General features: G+C 40.7%; 2 protein-coding genes across 7 annotated transcripts in view; one reads left to right on the top strand and one right to left on the bottom strand.

Annotated features, from left to right (window-relative positions):
* Nucleotides 1–3728: 3728 nt before the first annotated feature.
* tmem129 (transmembrane protein 129, E3 ubiquitin ligase) lies at nt 3729–13227 on the bottom strand. Its single transcript, XM_062975998.1, has 4 exons — nt 12896–13227; nt 8861–9335; nt 7054–7213; nt 3729–6300 (listed from the first exon to the last, which is right to left on the bottom strand). The coding sequence occupies exons 1-4, from the start codon at nt 13098–13100 to the stop codon at nt 6052–6054; spliced, it is 1089 nt and encodes a 362-aa protein (XP_062832068.1). The 5' UTR covers nt 13101–13227; the 3' UTR covers nt 3729–6051.
* tacc3 (transforming acidic coiled-coil containing protein 3) overlaps nt 9331–19963 on the top strand; it is a 33071-nt gene continuing 22438 nt past the window's right edge. For 5 of the 6 annotated variants that reach the window (XM_062975995.1, XM_062975994.1, XM_062975992.1 and 2 more), the window contains exons 1-2: nt 9331–9995; nt 16911–17017. The gene's annotated coding sequence lies outside the window, so the exon portion shown is untranslated. Of the gene's footprint in view, nt 9996–16879; nt 17018–19963 lie in introns of those variants that run through there. The other variant, XM_062975991.1, reaches the window with a different exon arrangement.

Here is a 19963-nt window from a genome sequence, read left to right as displayed (position 1 = left end):
CTCCAGCTCCATGCGGGGACATGACAGAAGTCTTCCACAAGGATGGTAAAACATCTGGGCGTCCTCCGAGTAACGTCCTGCAGACAGCCAATTCTCTCACTCCAGAAGCGACTTGCAGTTTCTTAAGTCGCTCCTGACACGAAAAAAAAAAGCCATGTTCTAGAAGCATTCTCTCCTGACGTTTCGCACACATCTACGGCAGGCATCCTCAGAGGTTGGGAGGTTTGTTGGAAACTAGGCAGGATGGGAGAAACTAGTTCCAGGATGGGAGAAAGAACTCTTGTCTGTTTGAGGCAAGTGTGAATGTTGCAATTGATCACCTTGATTAGTATTGAATAGCTTTGTACCTTCAAAGACAGTCTGCTTCCTGCTGGAGGAATCCTTTGTTAGCTCGCCCTGATTGTTTCTTGTGTGGAATTCCCGTTTTTTGAGTGTCAATGCCTCGAAAGCATGCCACAAAGTGTACGGTCTGCACGCATAAGGTGTGCACTGCCCACTTGCCAAGTTTCCAACAGACATCACAACCTCCCATAGATGTGGGTGAATGTTTCTGGAACATGGCCATACAGTCCGGAAAACTCACAGCAACCCAGCTCTGAAATACTCGCTCTCTTATACTTGGGCCCCTTCCACACAGCTGTATAAAATCCACATTGAGCTGGATTGTTTGGCCGTGTGGATGTAGACAATCCAGTTCAAAGCAGTTATTGTGTATTATCTGCCTTGATGTTCTAGGTTATATGGCCGTGTGGAAGGGCCCTGGAGAACCAGAAATAGACAGCAAAGGCGACTGGTTGTATATATAGACTTGCATGCTAGTGGGCATCCTGCAGAATCAATACACGTCACATGCATATTTTAAATTTTCTAAAACTCCCTGCTTACATTCAAAAACTGAGTGGGTTGAGTAGCTACACACTGAACCCACTGATCAAGTATAGAAGCCTTGGGGCTCCGTCCTGGGCCCGGTTCTGTTCAACATCTTTATTAACGACTTAGACGAAGGGTTAGAAGGCACGATCATCAAGTTTGCAGATGACACCAAACTCGGAGGGATAGCTAACACTCCAGAAGACAGGAGCAGAATTCAAAACGATCTTGACAGACTAGAGAGATGGGCCGAAACTAACAAAATGAAGTTCAACAGGGACAAATGCAAGATACTTCACTTCGGCAGAAAAAATGGAAATCAAAGATACAGAATGGGGGACGCCTGGCTTGACAGCAGTGTGTGCGAAAAAGATCTTGGAGTCCTCGTGGACAACAAGTTAAACATGAGCCTACAATGTGATGCGGCAGCTAAAAAAGCCAATGGGATTTTGGCCTGCATCAATAGGGGAATAACGTCTAGATCCAGGGAAGTCATGCTCCCCCTCTATTCTGCCTTGGTCAGACCACACCTGGAATACTGTGTCCAGTTTTGGGCACCGCAGATGAAGGGAGATGCTGACAAGCTGGAAAGCGTCCAGAGGAGGGCAACTAAAATGATTAAGGGTCTGGAGAACAAGCCCTATGAGGAGAGGCTTAAAGAGCTGGGCATGTTTAGCCTGCAGAAGAGAAGGCTGAGAGGAGACATGATAGCCATGTACAAATATGTGAGGGGAAGTCATAGGGAGGAGGGAGCAAGCTTATTTTCTGCTGCCCTGCAGACTAGGACACGGAACAATGGCTTCAAACTACAGGAAAGGAGATTCCACCTGAACATCAGGAAGAACTTCCTCACTGTGAGGGCTGTTCGGCAGTGGAACTCTCTCCCCCGGGCCGTGGTGGAGGCTCCTTCTTTGGAGGCTTTTAAGCAGAGGCTGGATGGCCATCTGTCGGGGGTGCTTTGAATGCGATTTCCTGCTTCTTAGCGGGGGGTTGGACTAGATGGCCCTTGAGGTCTCTTCCAACTCTACTATTCTATGATTCTATGATTCTATGATTCTATGAGGCCTAAGCCCCAGATCGAAGGAAGAATCTTGAGGGAGAAAGACAAGGGGTGGGACTAAGGCCATCACAGTGCAAAATTTCACTGGTTTTGTGTTGTGATTTTTCTTTTCTTTTTTTAATGGACCAAGTAGCAATGCTGGCAGAACTGTATATAGGCAGTCCCCAAGGTACGAACAAAATCTGGCTACCAGTATTTAAAAAACTCTTAAAATAAGGAACAATTCTCAGAACATGGGAATTCCAGGCATGAAACAATCAGGGCCAGCTAACACCTCTCAACAAAGGATTCCCCCAGGCAGGAAGTTGTTAATGTGCCAAGCTTTGAAGCTGAAAGGCTATTCAATGCTAATCAAGGTGGTCAATTGCAACATTCATACCCACCTCAAACAGACAAGAATTCTTTCTCCCACCCTGAACCTTCCACAGATATATACACCCCACTTACCTAGTTCCCAACAGACCCCCCAACCTCCAGAGGATGCCTGCCATAGATGTGGGCGAAACATAAGGAGAGAATGCTTCTGGAACATGGCCATACAACCCGAAAAACTCACAGCAACCCAAGGTAGGTTCTGCAGGTTTGTTCTTAAGCTGAATTCCTTTGGGAAATTCACTCCTGAAAGCGTTATAATGGGGAAAGGTGTCTAGAACTGTGAAGACTTATGACCTCACCATACAAGCTGATTTGCCCGTCTTATGCCACTTCCTCGACCCTTTAACCATGGAGCCCAGTACGGATAAACATCAGGCTCCATGGTGAAAGGGGAAAGGAAGACCAGAAGGCTTTCTGTGTTGCCTTTGCTACAATGCAGGGAAGCCAGGCAACTGATACTTTCCCCATGGATGGATGAAGTCGACAGTAAGTTGGGTGATGCGGAGCATGGAGTGCCAGGTTTTCCATGCCTCCCACCAGGTCCTGAGTGAAAATGTTGTTTTGGTGGGCGGAAATCCATCTTCAGAAGCAACGGCTGAATTTTTTGTTACTTCAGAAATCAACAGAAATCTTAAGATTGTATAGACAGTCTGTAAAGTAAAAAATATCAGACTTACAAAAGACTCATAGTTAAGAATGGGATGGGGTGAGGCAATAGGAAGTGCTACCTCTCGGAAGGGAAATACATTCCTGCAAGTTATCATGGAGGAACAGTGTCTCCCCTAGAGCTTTATCTCCAATCCTAATTTTCACAAGCCAGTTTTTTTTTTTCAAAATCCAATTCTCACAGGGACAGAAAATGAAATCTTCTGAACACGAGCACAGACAGCAAAAGCATGTCTATTAGCCCTTCCCTATGCTATCCAAAGTATGTATGTGTGTGTGAGAAGAAACCTACAAAACATATCTTGTTTGTAACTTGGGGACTGCCTGTACTGTAAAATCTGTTGTTCCAGGAACATGGGACTATATTTTGTCATTCTTGCAAGACCAAATATTTGTTATAGGTAGATCTACAGCAAGAGTGGCAGAGTCCCTCCAAAACGCATAATACAATATTTCTAAAGAACTGAATTAAAACCAATCTCACTTGAACAGGGTATGACAAAAAGTAAGAAAAAGTATAAAAGCAGGGTAAGCTGCTTATGAATGATGTATCCCTCCTAACCTTTCATTGTTGGATTCTAACTTCCAGTTGGCTACTCTGGCTATGGCTGATAGGTACTGCAGTCCAACCACATCAATTTCTCTGCAACAAGTAGATGAGGAAATGATGCTGACACCAGTCCAAGCTGTTGTGAGATGTACTGAAGAAAGTGCAATAACCAATGAAGCAGTGTAACAATGAGATACAATGAAGAGCTATGGAGATAAAGTTTTATTGTAAAATACATGGATTACAACTTGTGTTGTATGAATGAAATGGGAAATACAAATCTTTCATCTTTTTTAGTCATACCTATCTATGTCCACTTCCCTGCCCATCCATCAAGAAGATATAATTCTGTGCTTGCAAATAAACATCCATAAGATTGTTCAGAAAAATAACAAAACATTGTTAAAGTCAATTACAATATGAGTATATCCTCAAATCAGAACCAAAGAGCAGCTATAAACTGTTTTTATCCCTTTGCATTTATAGGAAGAAGGTTCTTATTTAGTTATAACAGGTATGGTGTAAAAATTATGAAACTGCACCTTGCTGGTGACTTCAGACATGTAAAAGAATTACATGATCAGAAAAATCTTGTCATCTATACAAAAGTAGAGTGGCCGAGTCCCTATAACAATGGTGTTATCTGGTGTAAACTATACACAGTATAAGTGCATACTGTCCAAGCCATTTATTTATGTCCTAACCTTCAAGCCACTACTACAGATTTCCTAACCACTAATTTTCCTGTTACTCAAATTTCCCTATCAAGGGCCTACTATTTTAGGTTGAAAAAATGAAGGGCTTTACAGCTGGGACAAGAAATTCACAATGTGGTAATTTCTCACAGAACTGAGAGTTCAAGTCACTGAGGAAAAAAGGTTTGCATGCTATGTGAAAAAAGAATAAACATTAATTCCTGGCTAGCTCAGCAGGGGAGACTGCTGAGCAGCAGGGTGGGCAAAATGGCAACAGAGGCCCTATGCTGTTCTGGCCGCCCAGTTTCAAATATACACTCGAACTATAGATAGGGCATCAAGTCAGAAGGAAGGGATCATGACAGGTCACAAATTCTATCTCCTCACACTCTCAGGTCTTGCCAGGTTGGCATTCTTTCAGAATCAAATCCTGGATATCTGATGTTTTGCAATTCAGCCTTCTACTGTTCTAGAGCAAACTGGCTTAGTTTTAAACAAGTTCAAATAGGACAGAAACGTAAGAATGGATTTTCACAAGGACTATGAATCAGCTTGAATCAAAGAGTGGAGCACTGTGAAATATATGAATGTGGTATAGCCCCAAACAAATATTAATTGCAGGATTTATAAAAGTATACTTTTGTCCACTTTAGTGGAGTGTGGATACATAGAAAATACAGGCAATCAACCCTGTAGATTTTGATTACAGTAACCTGATACAGATTAAGGGTGATCCTAAAACAGTAATATTTTTAAAAAATCAGTTAAATCAAAGTAGGTTTGAAGATTCATATAATGGTGCTTTAAATAATGCTGGGAAAACAGTCCAAAATACTATGAACTGCTAGCAAAAGTTTTGGGACAGCATTTGCATGACAAAGATGCAATGAATATTGTCTCACACGTATGCCTCATCTTGAGATAATGATCAAGAGCCCCTGAATCATGAATGCAAAAACAATACTATGGGTAATATTTTTCTTATTAAAATACTATTAAGAATTGTTGGTGAATTATGGTGCATATTTTAGGATTAGCGCCTTTGAACCAGAATAAGGCTGCAATCCGTATCTGAGTAGGTCATTGAATTCTATGGTATTTATTTTGAGTGGGCTAACTGAACTTTGGCATAAGCTGCTATTCCCAATCGCAACAGACCCACTGAACCGTCAGTTGAGTTCAGCAACTGACTCAATGATTCAATTCCAGCTCAAATCAGTTTTCCCAGTTATGCGTAGCCTACTGAAATAAGTCTCACTGATTTCTATTGGAACATATTTCAAGTAAACTAATCTGGATCCCACCCAGTACATTAAAAAAAACACCTAAACTTAACAATTTCAAAAGGCAGAATATAAGAAAATTTTATATAAAGATATTTCGGGTATTTGAGATTGAATTCCCTACAAGAATATGAATTGTGATTCTTGTTGAATATGGGGTGATTTCTAAATTAAAATCAAGAAGGGCTGTCATCCCATAAAGACTGATTTACAAAATAAAATATAATTGCATTTCAGAACATTTATCTTTAAAAACAGTGCATCACTTATGCATAATTTACAGCTCATTGTTTTAGGAGAAGTCTGATGTGATTTCACTATTTCCTAAAACTGAAGAGAGTTACAACTCTTTCAAGGATGGTGGAACCAATGCCCGTACTACCATACTTAGATCTGAGTTAAAAGAGAACAAAACTAAACAGAAAAGAAAACAAGATAGCATGGAACATCCCAATGAAGAGAAAATCAAAAGTAATAAATAGTTGCTATGTACTTCTACATTTAAGGTACATCCACATTTCAATTCAGATTTAAGAATGTCTCAGAACTAATTTATCGTATAACACAGACATCTAAAATGCAGAATTTCGCTCGGCAGGTGGGACAAGGCACATGGCTTGATAGCCACGTCTCTGGATGCTGCTGGTCCTGTCGGCTGGCAAACCATTTGCCCATGCAAGTAAGGCACCACATAGGACGACAGTAGCATTGTTGACACTCCCCTTCATTGGGTTCTTGACAGTTTTTCAAAAGTTTGATATTTGCATTAGTTTGCATACATCCAATGCATAGGTCTAGCTCCTAGAGTTATCCAGGAAGAAATGCAGAAGGTGGATAAGAAAAGCAAAATAATTAGTATTATATCTACATTGCCATCAATGCCTTTAACACTTTATAGAACAGCACAAGCAACTTATGTACACTCCATACAATGTAAGAAGCAGACTGCCAACCAGGAATGAACAAGAGCTAAAAATTTTCTGACTGCTTTCAGCATAAATAGTTATCACAATTTAAACATTCCCTCCTGTATCAAAAGCAGCCCATATAGTACAAATACATTGACCTCTATCTGCAGGAGTTTGTTTCCAGGACCCTAATAATATAAAATTGCATTTATAGATACACAAATCTATCTATCTATCTATCTATCTATCTATCTATCTATCTATCTATTGAAAGTGACTCCAGATTTAGTGATAAATGCACTAATTCTGTTCCCCACATCACTGCTAACCAAGGCTGTTCATAAATATTTGGTTTAGAAATCCATATAGATCCTTCTATACTGAAATAACATGTTATATTCAGTGATCCCTGCTGTGAAAGGAAATAAATATGTATAGATAATATGAGACAAGAGAGACAGAGTGATGTAGTGGTTTGAGTATTAGATCAGAAGACTAGGTTTCAAATTTTTGTTCAATCATGTAAACTCATTAAGTGACATTGGACAAAACACATTCTCTCAGCCTCAGAGGACGGCTGAACAAATTCAATCCAAAAAACAATGTAAGACATCAGTAAAAATCTCTAGTCTTGAATGTGACGTACCTGATTGCTTGGAATAGAGTATGTCTGATTCATCTCTACCAAAGAGATAAAGGTTTCCAGAAACAAGTCACTGAGGCTCTGATGAATTACCACATTAGCAGCATTACGGATGGGAGCATGAAGCTTCTCTCGTAGTTCCCCATACTCTGATGAATTAAGCCTAAAGAAGACAGAATGTCAAACAAGCCATTTATCAAATATAAAAAGGAAATATGACTTGGTATACTATTTTAATATGCAGAGAAAGAAAAACAGTAACACCAAACTTTACAAGCCATGAGGTAATTAAATGCAACTGGGTTCAAGTGAAAATTTATACAACAAACTTTTACCTAAGCCTTCACTGTGCCGCCACAAACTTAAATAGACTCAGTTAACCACCATCCATGGGAATTAGTAGATGCCAAAAAATGTAGTTTCTTATTGTTTTGAGAGTTACTTTTAAAAATAGGGGTAATACTGTACCATAAACTCAGTATTGATTTGGTTGTAATATTGTAATGCAGCATTTAAAAGTAAATAAAGACAAGCTTAACTTTAAGCGCAGATATACTGTATTATAAAAACAGCTTTGTGAATGCAGTATTATTTTGTTAATTTTTTGCCAGTTGCTTGAGAGCTCTGGACACGTGAGTGCCTGTTAACTGAGAGTCTACTGTATAATGTTTCATTTCCATAAATAAGACTAGTAGAAAGGACAGATACAATGTGATTGTTACCTCCTTGTAGATTAACCATAAAGCAACTGTGTTAAAATGCTTTAAATCAGTAACCTTCAAACTATTTGGAAATTGAGACAACACCCATGGTAACCAACACAAAATAAATATTGCGTGTAGACTTGACATTTAATAAAATATTACACTTACTTCCCTAAAATACCAACTAATGATGTTAAATGACATTTTCTAAATTTGGCAAAAAAATGACAACTTGCCTAAATAAAGGAGAGATGGGGGGATCTGAGACACAGGGCATACGAATACATATTTGAATCCAATTTTCTGCTCAGATAATCCATTTCACAGAAAGGCAAACCACATGTATTCTCCAAATTGCCTTTTGGTCAAAAAAAGTATTTTCCCCAAGTAGGAAAATAATTCCAAATCACAAATAACCCATACACTTTACAGTAAAAAAAAAACTCTCTTTCTTTCTGAGACACCCTGGTATCACGAAAAAGTCATGAAAACAACCAAGCTTCCTTAGAGGAAAAAATATTTGGCACTGGATCACACTGCAGGTGTTTATGCATTTTTTTACTGGAAGCATCAGAAACTCATGGGCTACAGAAATATATTCCTCGGTGAATACTTTGCATGTGCCTCCCAAATCTGTACTAGGTCTCCCAACATCCATACCACAGAGATGTAAATGCTGCAGAAGAACATAGCATCCATTCCACCTGCTAACCACTGAGTGCGGTTGAGCTCCCTCTATCAGCTCCAGCTCCATGCGGGGACATGAGAGAAGCCTCCCACAAGGATGGTAAAAACATCAAAACATCCAGGCGTCCCCTGGGCAACGTCCTTGCAGACGGCCAATTCTCTCACTCCAGAAGCGACTCAAGTTGCTCCCGACACGGAAAAAAAAAACCCACTGAATACAATTCCTTTGGTTACTCTTGCCTCTGTCCTTGTTCACTAGTGTGAAAAGCATATTTACATCAACCCAGTTAGGAGTTGTAGTTGATTTGATATAAAATATAGCTGAGATCAATCATGGAATATGGTCGTGAAATATCAATTTCCCTTTATATTAAGCACACCACAAATACTCAGTAAACAGAAAAGTAGATCAATTTTACCGGATATCAAAAGTTTTCACATTAGGATTAACACTGGAAACACGGATTGTGAGGAACTGCGCAGGCATATTTGAATCTGGCAAGAGTTCATGCTGTCTGGACTCCACCACTGTCAGAAAGATGTCCCGCTGTTGGGCAATGTGTAAACAGTATGTAGTCACTTTCATGATCCAAGTGTCTGTAACGATTACTCTTGCTCCTGGGGCACCAGTAGCAAACTTGTCAATCCTCCTGAATTCTGTGTTGATAGAAGAAGCCACTGCCCTCCAGTCTGACTGTGGAAGGGCATAAAGAGAAATTGTCTTGACCAGCGGGTGGTTACCCCAACCATTTTGTGACCAGTAATAGGCTAAGATACCAGCAAATGTAGGGGCAAGAACAGCTATCAAGAAGAAGAACTTCCAACCTTCAGGAGTCTGATGAAAACTGCATAGTTGTTTCTCGGGTGCTGCAAAACACATGCCAATATAATAGCCTGTAAAGGGCAAGAAAGTGATTTTAGAAAACAAAACTGAGCTCACAAAAATACATAAGGACATGTCTAATCTAACAATCATTTTTAAACATTCAGTCCTACTCCTACTGCACGCAATACAGAAAGGCAAAATGAGAGCACCATCTTCCCAAATATGACTTTTGAAGAAACAATAGCATTTTCCTGCAATGCTCACATTTTTAGCACTGTGAGGCACTGAACATAGTAAATATCTTAAACTCTTATTACTTCCCCCATGCGCATTCACTTCAAAACTCTGTTATGTCCCTTGGGATGCCTAACGGTGCATCTACACTGTATAATTAATAGTTTGACATCATTATAACTGCCATGGCTCAAGTTGTAGTTCGGAGTCTATGTGAAATCAGCAATAAATAATGTGTTTTTCAAATATATGGTAAATGAAAGGTTTTCATAAGATATGTCATGTCCGTATTCTTTTCATTATGAGAATCACAGAACCATAGAGTTGGAAAAGACCACATGGGTCATCCACTCCAACCCCCTGCCATGCAGGAAAAGCACAATCAAAGCAGCCCCGACAGGTGGCCATCCAGCCTCTGTTTAAAAGCTTCCAAAGAAGGAGCTTCCACCACACTCTGAAGCAGAGAGATCATTGCTGAACAGCTTTTACAGCAAGTAAGTTCTTTCTAATTACAGTAGAGTCTCACTTATCCAAGTTAAACGGGCCGGCAGAAGCTTGGATAAGCGAACATGTTGGATAATAAGGAGGGATTAAGGAAAAGCCTATTAAACATCAAATTAGGTTATGATTTTACAAATTAAGCACCAAAACATCATGTTATGCAACAAATTTGGAAGAAAAAGTAGTTCAATACGCAGTAATGTTATGTTGTAATTACTGTATTTACAAATTTAGCACCAAAATATCACGATATATTGAAAACATTGACTACCAAAATGGCTTGGATTATCCAAAGGCTTGGATAAGTGAGGCTTGGATAAGTGAGACTCTACTGTATATTTTATGTATGTCTAAACATTTTTAAGCAGTTTGGCTTTCCCTCTGGTTTACTAGTAAAACCAAGGCTGGACCCACAGGAATGGAATATAGTGAGTTTCTTGCTCCTTTCTTCCTGTCTTCTATCTTACCAAGCATTATTGACTTTTCTAGTCTGTTCTATCTTCTCATTGTAAGTTCAAAGTCTCATTTTAGTCATCTTGGCTTCTAGGAATAATTCAAGCTTGATTTGTTCTATACTTCAAAAGTATTAGACTGTATTTGTCATGTGAAAAAAAATCTTAATTAATGCATGCATCCGAATTAAGGTGCTGAAAGTTTTGCCAAAATAAGCCAGTTTCCAGTAAGATGCCACAGCACTGTGTCTTTATAACAGTAGCTGTTAAGAAAGAGAAACTGCATTATTTAGCAGTGTAGATCCAACCTTAACTTCTGTATCAGAAACTGATGCAAGACTAAAAAGTGTCACCAACATGAAATGTTCTAAAAACTCTGAAGCAGATGCATTTCAAGTTGTATTTCTAAGCATCTAAGTATTAAAATGCTAGAAATGTGGAGACTGGGTGAAAACGTTGTTTGGGTGAGCGGAAATGAATTAAGACCTGGATTAAAAGTATCAGAGTTAAGATGCCACTCTTTGGGTGATCCTTTCCCTTCTGTCTGTAGAGGAGACCTGGGTTTAATGCTTTGTTAAAGCTGTTCCTACTCTAGGGCAGACAAGAGCTGCAGGTGTGTGCACCACACAGCTCTCTCCCTGCAGGTGGCAGTTTTCCAAAGCATTTAAGGGGGCTTCGCATTTCCCAGGGAAGGAAAAGGGATAGACCTGGAGGTATCCTAACCTGGGGTTCCATTAAAAACCCGTCCCTTCTGTTGATTTGGATGCCCCTTCCTGGGATCCTTTCCCTTCTGACTTTAGAGACCACAAATCTGGACCAAACTTGGCACACAGACCCAACATGATTAACTGTGCATAGAGGCGGGGTTTGGGGGTGAGTCACATTGGCATCTGTGAGTTATAGTTCACCTGTATTCAGAGAACACTGAACCCAGCAGATGACAGATCTGGACCACATTTGGCACAACTATGAATACTTGGGGAGGATTGACCCAAGATTTTTGGGAATTGTAGTACACCCACATCATTATGCATTTTCTAATGGGAACATTCATAAAAAACAACAGGAAAGACTGAGTTTTTTTCTAACAAATAGCGTAACATATTAGCAAACTTGTATTACCTAACATCCAAAAACAAACGATGCCCTTTTCAAATAACCCAGGCACTGCCAAATATCCAAGCTTGTGCATGTGTATGTATGTATGTAGTATCACCAGGCCTGTAGCCTGGGAGGGGGGGTTCAACCCCCCCCCCCCCCGAAAATTTTCAGGTTAAAAAAAACCTGGTTTACTCATGATTTTTAATTGGTTAACCAAATCCCCATGCTAAGTCTATGAGATGCAAAAAATTAAGAGTCTCTCCAGGCACTATCTCAAGCAGATATTGAAAGGCCTGTAAGGGGGGGGGGGGGGGGTCAGGGATTCAACTCCTCCCCTGACATTTTCAAAACTCCTCCCCCCCTGAATTTTTTTTCTGGCTACGGCCCTGAGTATTACAGTGGTCTATAGTAATTCTATCCCCCTGACCAGGTGCCCCATCCCACAGTCAACCACTTTTGAATGTGTCCACCAAGTCTTCAATAAGTACAGTAGAGTCTGACTTATCCAACACTCGCTTATCCAATGTTCTGGATTATCCAATGCATTGTTGTAGTCAATGTTTTCAATAAATTGTGATATTTTGGTGCTAAATTCGTAAATACAGTAATTACTACATAGCATTACTGCGTATTGAACTACTTTTTCTGTCAAATTTGTTGTAAAACATGATGTTTTGGTGCTTCATTTGTAAAATCATAATCTAATTTGATTTTTAATAGGCTTTTCCTTAATGCCTCCTTATTATCCAACATATTTGCTTATCCAACATTCTGCCGGCCCGTTTATGTTGGATAAGTGAGACTCTACTATAGTTGTGCAATAAGTTGACTTGAAAACGTGCAATTAACTCTGGATCGGCCTTAGACCTCGTCTTTGGATGCTGTGTCTTAACACTGGATTGTATTTAAATATGTTTTTATGTATGCTTATTTTAATTTTAATGTAACTTTTTTATGTTTTATGTTTGTGGGCACTATGTAGTGCCATTTGTATGCCGCCTTGAGTCCCCCCAGGGGTTGAGAAAGGCAGGATATAAATATGGTAAGTAAATAAATAAATAGTATGTATGGAGTAACCCTTAAATGTATACCTATTCCAACTTGCATACAAATTCAACTTTAAAACAAACCTACAGCACCTATCTTGTTCGTAACTAGGACTGCCTGTACTGCTGTTGTTTTGCGATAAGAAACCAGGAAAAGAGAAGCGACTAAGGAGACGACTCCGCCTCAAAGGCGTTCTCCAAATGGAGGTGCCTTGGCCGATGGTCCCGAGGCCTGAAAGAGGCTAGAGGTCTCCGCCCGGGCCTGGCTTGCCTTCCCTGCCTGCAGTCTCTCACCGAGGGGCAGCAAGGCGTGGGCCAAGAGGGTGCTAGTGCCGCGCCGCAAGTGGTACTGCACGAAGGCCGCGTCCTCGCTGCCCAGCCAGCCGCCCAGCAGGCCCGGCACCGTCAGGCCGGCGGAGTAGAATTCGTTCGGAGGGAACACGAAGCATACGGCCAGCACCACATAGGCCAGCGTGAACGTGGCCGCGGGGCTCTCCATGGGCAGCCCGCCGCGGAGCGAACCCGCCCGCCCGAACACCTCCGAAGAACGCGAGCCCCGCTAGCGCCGAGGCCTGACCTGAAGCGAAGACCCCGCCCCAGGCCCAAGGACCGGAAGTCCGGCGCGATGCATGCTGGGAAATGTAGTTCAACCCCGCTTGGCTCCATGGATACATAGGGACCGTCAAACGCAATATTGCCCAAACACGAATCAATGAACATGAAAGACACTGGAAAGTAACACAGTCAGAGAAGTCATATACATTAGAGTTTCACTTATCCAACATAAACGGGCCGGCAGAATGTTAGATAAGCGAATATGTTGGATAATGAGGCATTAAGGAAAAGCCTATTAAACATCAAATTAGGTTATGATTTTACAAATTAAGCACCAAAACATCATGTTAGACAACAAATTTGGAAGAAAAAGTAGTTCAATACGCAGTAATGCTATGTAGTACAGTAGAGTTTCACTTATCCAACTTAAACGGGCCCGCAGAACGTTGGATAAGTGAATATGTTGGATAATAAGGAGAGATTAAGAAAAAGCCTATTAAACATCAAAATAGGTTATGATTTTACAAATTAAGCACCAAAACATTATGTTATACAACAAATTTGACAGAAAAAGTAGTTCATTACACATTAATGCTATGTACTAATTACTGTATTTACGAATTTAGCACCAAAATATCATGATATATTGAAAACATTGACTACAAAAATGCATTGGATAATCCAGAACGTTGGATAAGTGAGTGTTGGATAAGTGAGACTCTACTGTAATTACTGTATTTATGAATTTAGCACCAAAATATCATGATATATTGAAAACATTGACTACAAAAATGCATTGGATAATCCAGAACGTTGGATAAGTGAGTGTTGGATAAGTGAGACTCTACTGTAATTACTGTATTTATGAATTTAGCACCAAAATATCACGATATATTGAAAACATTGACTACAAAAATGTGTTGGATAATCCAGAATGTTGGATAAGCGAGTGTTGGATAAGTGAGACTCTACTGTATATATAGAAGTGTGTATATATATATATATATATATATATATATATATATATATAATTATAATATATAATATATTGTATATACATATACTACTTATAATAATATTATAATGGAATACAATATTATACTACAGTAGAGTCTCGCTTATCCAACGTAAACGGGCCGGCAGAACGTTGGATAAGTGAATATGTTGGATAATAAGGAGAGATTAAGGAAAAGCCTATTAAACTTCAAATTAGGTTATGATTTTACAAATTAAGCACCAAAACATCATGTTATACAACAAATTTGACAGAAAAAGTAGTTCAATACACAGTAATGCTATGTAGTAATTACTGTATTTATGAATTTAGCACCAAAATATCATGATGTATTGAAAACATTGACTACAAAAATGTGTTGGATAATCCAGAAAGTTGGATAAGTGAGTGTTTGATAAGTGAGACTCTACTGTACTAATAATACAATATAATAATATTAATTATATAGTAAAGGTAAAGCCTTCCCCTGACGTTAAGTCCAGTCATGTCTGACTCTGGTGGTTGGTGCTCATCTCCATTTCTAACCCGAAGAGCCGGTGTTGTTCGTAGACACCTCCAAGGTCATGTGGCCGGCATGACTGCATGGAGCGCCGTTACCTTCCCGCCAGAGCGGTACCTATTGATCTACTCACATTGGCATGTTTTCGAACTGCTAGGTTGGCAGAAGCTGGAGCTAACAGTTCCCGGGATTTGAACCTCACTCCGTTCCCGGGATTTGAACCTGCGACCTTTCGGTCTGCAAATTCAGCAGCTCAGTGCTTTAACACACTTGGCCACCGGGGTTCCATATTAATTATATATTATATATTAAATGTTATATTACTAATACAGTAGAGTCTCACTTATCCAAGCCTCGCTTATCCAAGTTTCAGGATTATCCAAGCCATTTTTGTAGTCAATGTTTTCAATATATCATTATATTTTGGTGCTAAATAAATAAATATATAAATAAGAAGTCAGCCATAGCAGAGCACGTGATGAACCAGCCCAGACACAGTATATTATTTGAGAACACAGAAATGCTGGACCACTCTCACAACCACCATGTAAAACTACTCTGAAATCCACAAGCAGCTGGACAATTTCAACAGAAAGAAGGAAACCATGAAAATAAACCAAGTCTGGCTACCAGTATTAAAAATCAGGACAGTAAATAAAGAACGACATTCAGAAAACAGGAATTCCAGACATGAATCAGTAATAATAATAATAATAATAATAATAATAACAACTTTATTTTTATACCCGGCCTCCATCTCCCCGCAGGGACTCGGGGTGGCTAACATGGGGCCAAGCCAAGATAATCACAATAAAACAGTATAAAATACATACAGAAAAAACAAACATCATCAAGGAGAAATGTTAGACAGAATAAAACACTATTTTAAACAGTAATGTAATGATTAAATAAACACCATATAAAAGCAAAACAGTGATTAAAATAATAAGAGAAGTGGGCAAAAGTGCAAGGAGTGAAATTAAAAACCTAATGAAGTACAGTGCTCCCTCACTTATCGCTGGGGTTAGGTTCCAGGACCACCCGCAATAAGTGAAAATCTGTGAAGTAGACGCATTATATTTATTTTAATATTTATACATTATTTTAGTAGTTATACACTATTTTAAGTCTTTATCAACCAATCTTGTGTTGATAAATTGCCTCCTTCTCCTCCCATTGCTGCTTGGGCTCCTTTTCTCTCCCTTTGGCTTCTCCTTCCTCCCTTCCTTAGGCTGTAAATTGTAATTTTTAATTATTTATAATAGTCTTTTTTGAAAAACCGCGAAACAGTGAATCCACGAAAAGTGAACCGCGAAGTAGTGAGGGAACACTGTAGATAATAAAGTGCTGCTGTATTACCTGAGAGATTCGGAGGTGAGGTAAATGAGAGATTATTACCAACTAGAGGGGCAAAGAAATGCAGGGGAGGAGGGGGCTGTCCTTGCAGTCAATCACTGAAGGCGCACAGAAAGAGCCAGGTTTTAAAATCTTTCATAAAGACTGACAGAGTGGGTGCTTGTCTGGGAAATCTGGGCTAGTTAACACTTCTTAAGGAAGGAAGGAAGCAGCCAGGCTTTGAAGCTGCAAGGCTTTTTCAATGCTAATCAAGGTGATGAATTCCAACATTCACACTTGCCTCCAACAGACAAGAGTTCGATCTCCCACCCTGGACCTTCCACAGATATATAAACCTCACTTTTTTTAGTTTCCAACAAACCTCACAACCTCTGAGGATGCCTGCCATAGGGACAAGGCTTCTAGGAGTCGAAGTTCACAAAAATCAAGCAGCAGAATATGGGAATCAATGCTTCAGGGTATTCAGGCCCTGCTGGGTAACTCGGTTCCTGATCCGTCTGAGGGCCCCTCCACACAGCCCTATATCCCAAAATATCAAGGCAGAAAATCCCACAATATCTGCTTTGAACTGGGTTATCTGAGCCCATATATTCCAGTTCAAAACAGAAAATGTGGAACTTTCTGCCTTGATATTCTGGGATAAAGGGCTGTGTGGTAGGGCCTTGGGTCCTAATTAAAACAACAACAACACTGGCACGGTTCAATCCCTTTGGGGCCAGCGAAAAGCTCGAAATTTTGCCAACGAACGCCTCTCCACAGAGAAGTCAATGTATGCGCATGCGTAGTCACTCTCAGCCGCCTCTGCGGGAGGAGGCTCCGGGGCAAGTCGCTGGGTTGTCACGTGATCTCTGACGCAACCCAGCTCTGTGTTTTTTCATTGGTAGAGACAGAAACCGTTAAGATTTGAAGCGGGCGAGGAGTTGAGAGGCGATACCTCAGAGTTGGTGGTAGTAGCAGGAAAGTCGGCGGGGCGTCCTCGGCGACGAAGCAGGTAAAGAGGGTGTGGGAGGAAGGAAGAAGGGGAGCGGAGGCGAGAGGCCCGGGGCTCGGAGCCCGCTTTCCAAGGCATTCCTGCTCCTTAGCAAACACCCCGCCCCCCTCCCTCCTGAAAACCCTTAGTCGACGCTCTGCTAGTGCTTAGCTTGCTTCTTCACGAAGGCCAGCACATACTGAGGCATCTTTGCTTCCACATTTTCACTGTTTTATATTGGTATGATATTAAGTTGCTAGTGCTGTCTGATAACTCTTTGGGTCTGTTGCATTTGGAGAATTAAACCTAGGGGACCAAACTCAATTGGGATAATAGGATCTTAGATTGGAAGAGACCACAAGGGCCATCCATTCCAGCCCCCATTCAGGAAAAAACACAATCAAAACACTCCCAACAGATAGCAATCCAGTCTAGCTAAAAACGTCTAGAGAAGGAAACTCCATTACACTCTCAAGGCAGCATATTCCACTGCCAAACAGCTTTTACCATCAGAAAGGTCTTCCAAATGTTTAGGTGGAATCTCTTTTCCTCCCATTTGAATCAATTGTTTTGTTTCCAATTCTCTACAACAGTAGAAAGCAACCTTGACCCCCTCCCAAATGTGATGCCCTTTTAGATATTTAAACATGGCTATCATGTCCCCTGGGGCTGAACTTCCAGACCAAAAGGTCCCATGTTCAAATCCCAGGAGCGGAATGCGCGTCCGCTGTTAGCCCCAGCTCCTGCCAACCTAGCAGTTCGAAAGCATGCAAATGTGAGTAGATCAATAGGTACTGCTCTGGCAAGAAGGTAACGGCGCTCCATGCAGTCATGACCTTGGAGGTGTCTGTGGACAACGCTGGCTCTTCGGCTTAGAAATTGAGATGAGCACCAACCCCCAGAGTCGGTTATGACCGGACTTAACGTCAGGGAAACCTTTGCCTTTTTATCATGTCCCCTCTCAGCCCCTGATGGGGGAGGGCTGATTCCTAGAACAAGTCCATACCTTGAGATGTGATCTGACCATGGTGGTCCATGCCCTTGTCACATCTAGACTGAATTGCTGTAATGTGCTCTACGTTGGGCTGCCCTTGAAAATATTCAGAAGCTTCACCTGGTTCAGAGATCTACAACCAGGTTGCTCACTGGAGTGCCATTCAGGGAGCAGTCAACCCTCCTGTTGTAGCAGCTGCACTGGTTATTAGTCTGCTACCGGGTGCAATTCGAGGTGCTGGTTTTAACCTTTAAAGCCCTAAACCAGTGGTTCTCGACCTGTGGGTCCCCAGATGTTTTGGCCCCAGAAATCCTAAGACCTGGTAAACTGGCTGGGATTTCTGGGAGTTGTAGGCCAAAACACCTGGAGACCTACACATTGAGAACCACTGTCCTAAATGGCTTGGACCCAACCTGTCTACCTGTCCGCATCTACCAATATGAGCCTGCCTGGGCCCTACTATCTGTTGGGGAGGCCCTGCTCTTGGTCCCACCCCCGTTTCAGGTGCAATTGGTTGGTACGAAGGAAAGGGCCTTCTCGACAGTGTCCCCTTGGCTCTGGAACTCCCTAAGGATATGAGAATGGCCTCCTCCCTGCTTTCCTTCAAAAACAAAAACTTTCATCTGGAGGGAAACTTTTGTGGAAGGCAATGAGCAAACACTTAAATGACAACGGATTTTGACATTATGGCAACAGGTTGGAGCTGGGTTTTAATTATAGCTGGTTTTAATTGTTTTATTATGTACTGTAGTTTTATATGATGTGTTTAATTTTTTGTATCTGTGATTTATATTTTGAGTTTTTGTATTGTCTTAGATTCGTACACCATCGAATTGCTGCTGCGTGTTAGCCACTCTTGAGTCTCTCAATGAGGGAGAGAGGGCAGGGTATAAAACAAAGTAAATAAATAAAAAAGAAATACAAGTCGCCAGGCCAGATGATGTCTTAAGGATAGGGTCTTGCCCAAGCCTGGTACTCCTTTAATGTTACCAATCCCCGTTTGTTCAATGACACTATCCCATTATGCTTCTTTCTGCATAGGGAATGCATTTGTTATTTAAGACTGGACCCATAGATTAGAAGCCACCTAGGCCAATCCTAGATGGCTTCCAAGTTATTGCTGCTGACTTTTGGTTGTAAAGTATATGTTTATTTGTTACTATATGTATGGCATCGAATTGCTGCCTTTTTGTAGGGCCGCTCTGAGTCCCCGTTTTGGAGTGAGAAGAGTGAGATATAAACATAGTAAATAAATAAACCCAATGGTATGAAGGAGTACACAATTGTTTTATAATAATAATACAGTAGAGTCTCACTTATCCAAGCCTCACTTATCCAAACCTCTGGATTATCCAAGCCATTTTTGTAGTCAATGCTTTCAATATATTGTGATATTTTGGTGCTAAATTCGTAAATACAGTAATTGCAACATAACTTTACTGAGTATTGAACTACTTTTTCTGTCAAATTTGTTGTATAACATGATGTTTTGGTGCTTAATTTGTAAAATCATAACCTAATTTGATGTTTAATAGGCTTTTCCTTAATCCCTCCTTATTATCCAACATATTCGCATATCCAAGCTTCTGCCGGCCCGTTTAGCTTGGATAAGTGAGACTCTACTGTAATAACATTATTTTTGTACCCCGCCTCCATCTCCCCACAGGGGCTCAGGGCGACTAACATGGGGGCAAGCCCAAATTTCCACAATTTATCCCATGTTTCTCACAAAGTGGGATTTCATGCCTTGAAGGTTACTGCCCTATGCAATTCTCTTGTTTAAAATCTGCCAAAATAGGAGAGCCTTTGAGTCAGTGTGCTCCACATTCCAATAGCCCTTGTGATATAGTGGCTGAAGTGTTGGACTACAACTCTGGAAATCAGTTTGAATCCCTTTTCAGTCATGGAAATCTACTGGGTGGCCTTGGGCAAATCATACCCAGTCTTGGAGAGAGAGAGAAAGGCAAAGCCAT

Source organism: Anolis carolinensis, chromosome 3 (assembly GCF_035594765.1).
Source record: "Anolis carolinensis isolate JA03-04 chromosome 3, rAnoCar3.1.pri, whole genome shotgun sequence".
Classification (NCBI taxonomy): domain Eukaryota; kingdom Metazoa; phylum Chordata; class Lepidosauria; order Squamata; family Dactyloidae; genus Anolis; species Anolis carolinensis.
This window is presented reverse-complemented; position numbering and strand designations above follow the sequence as displayed.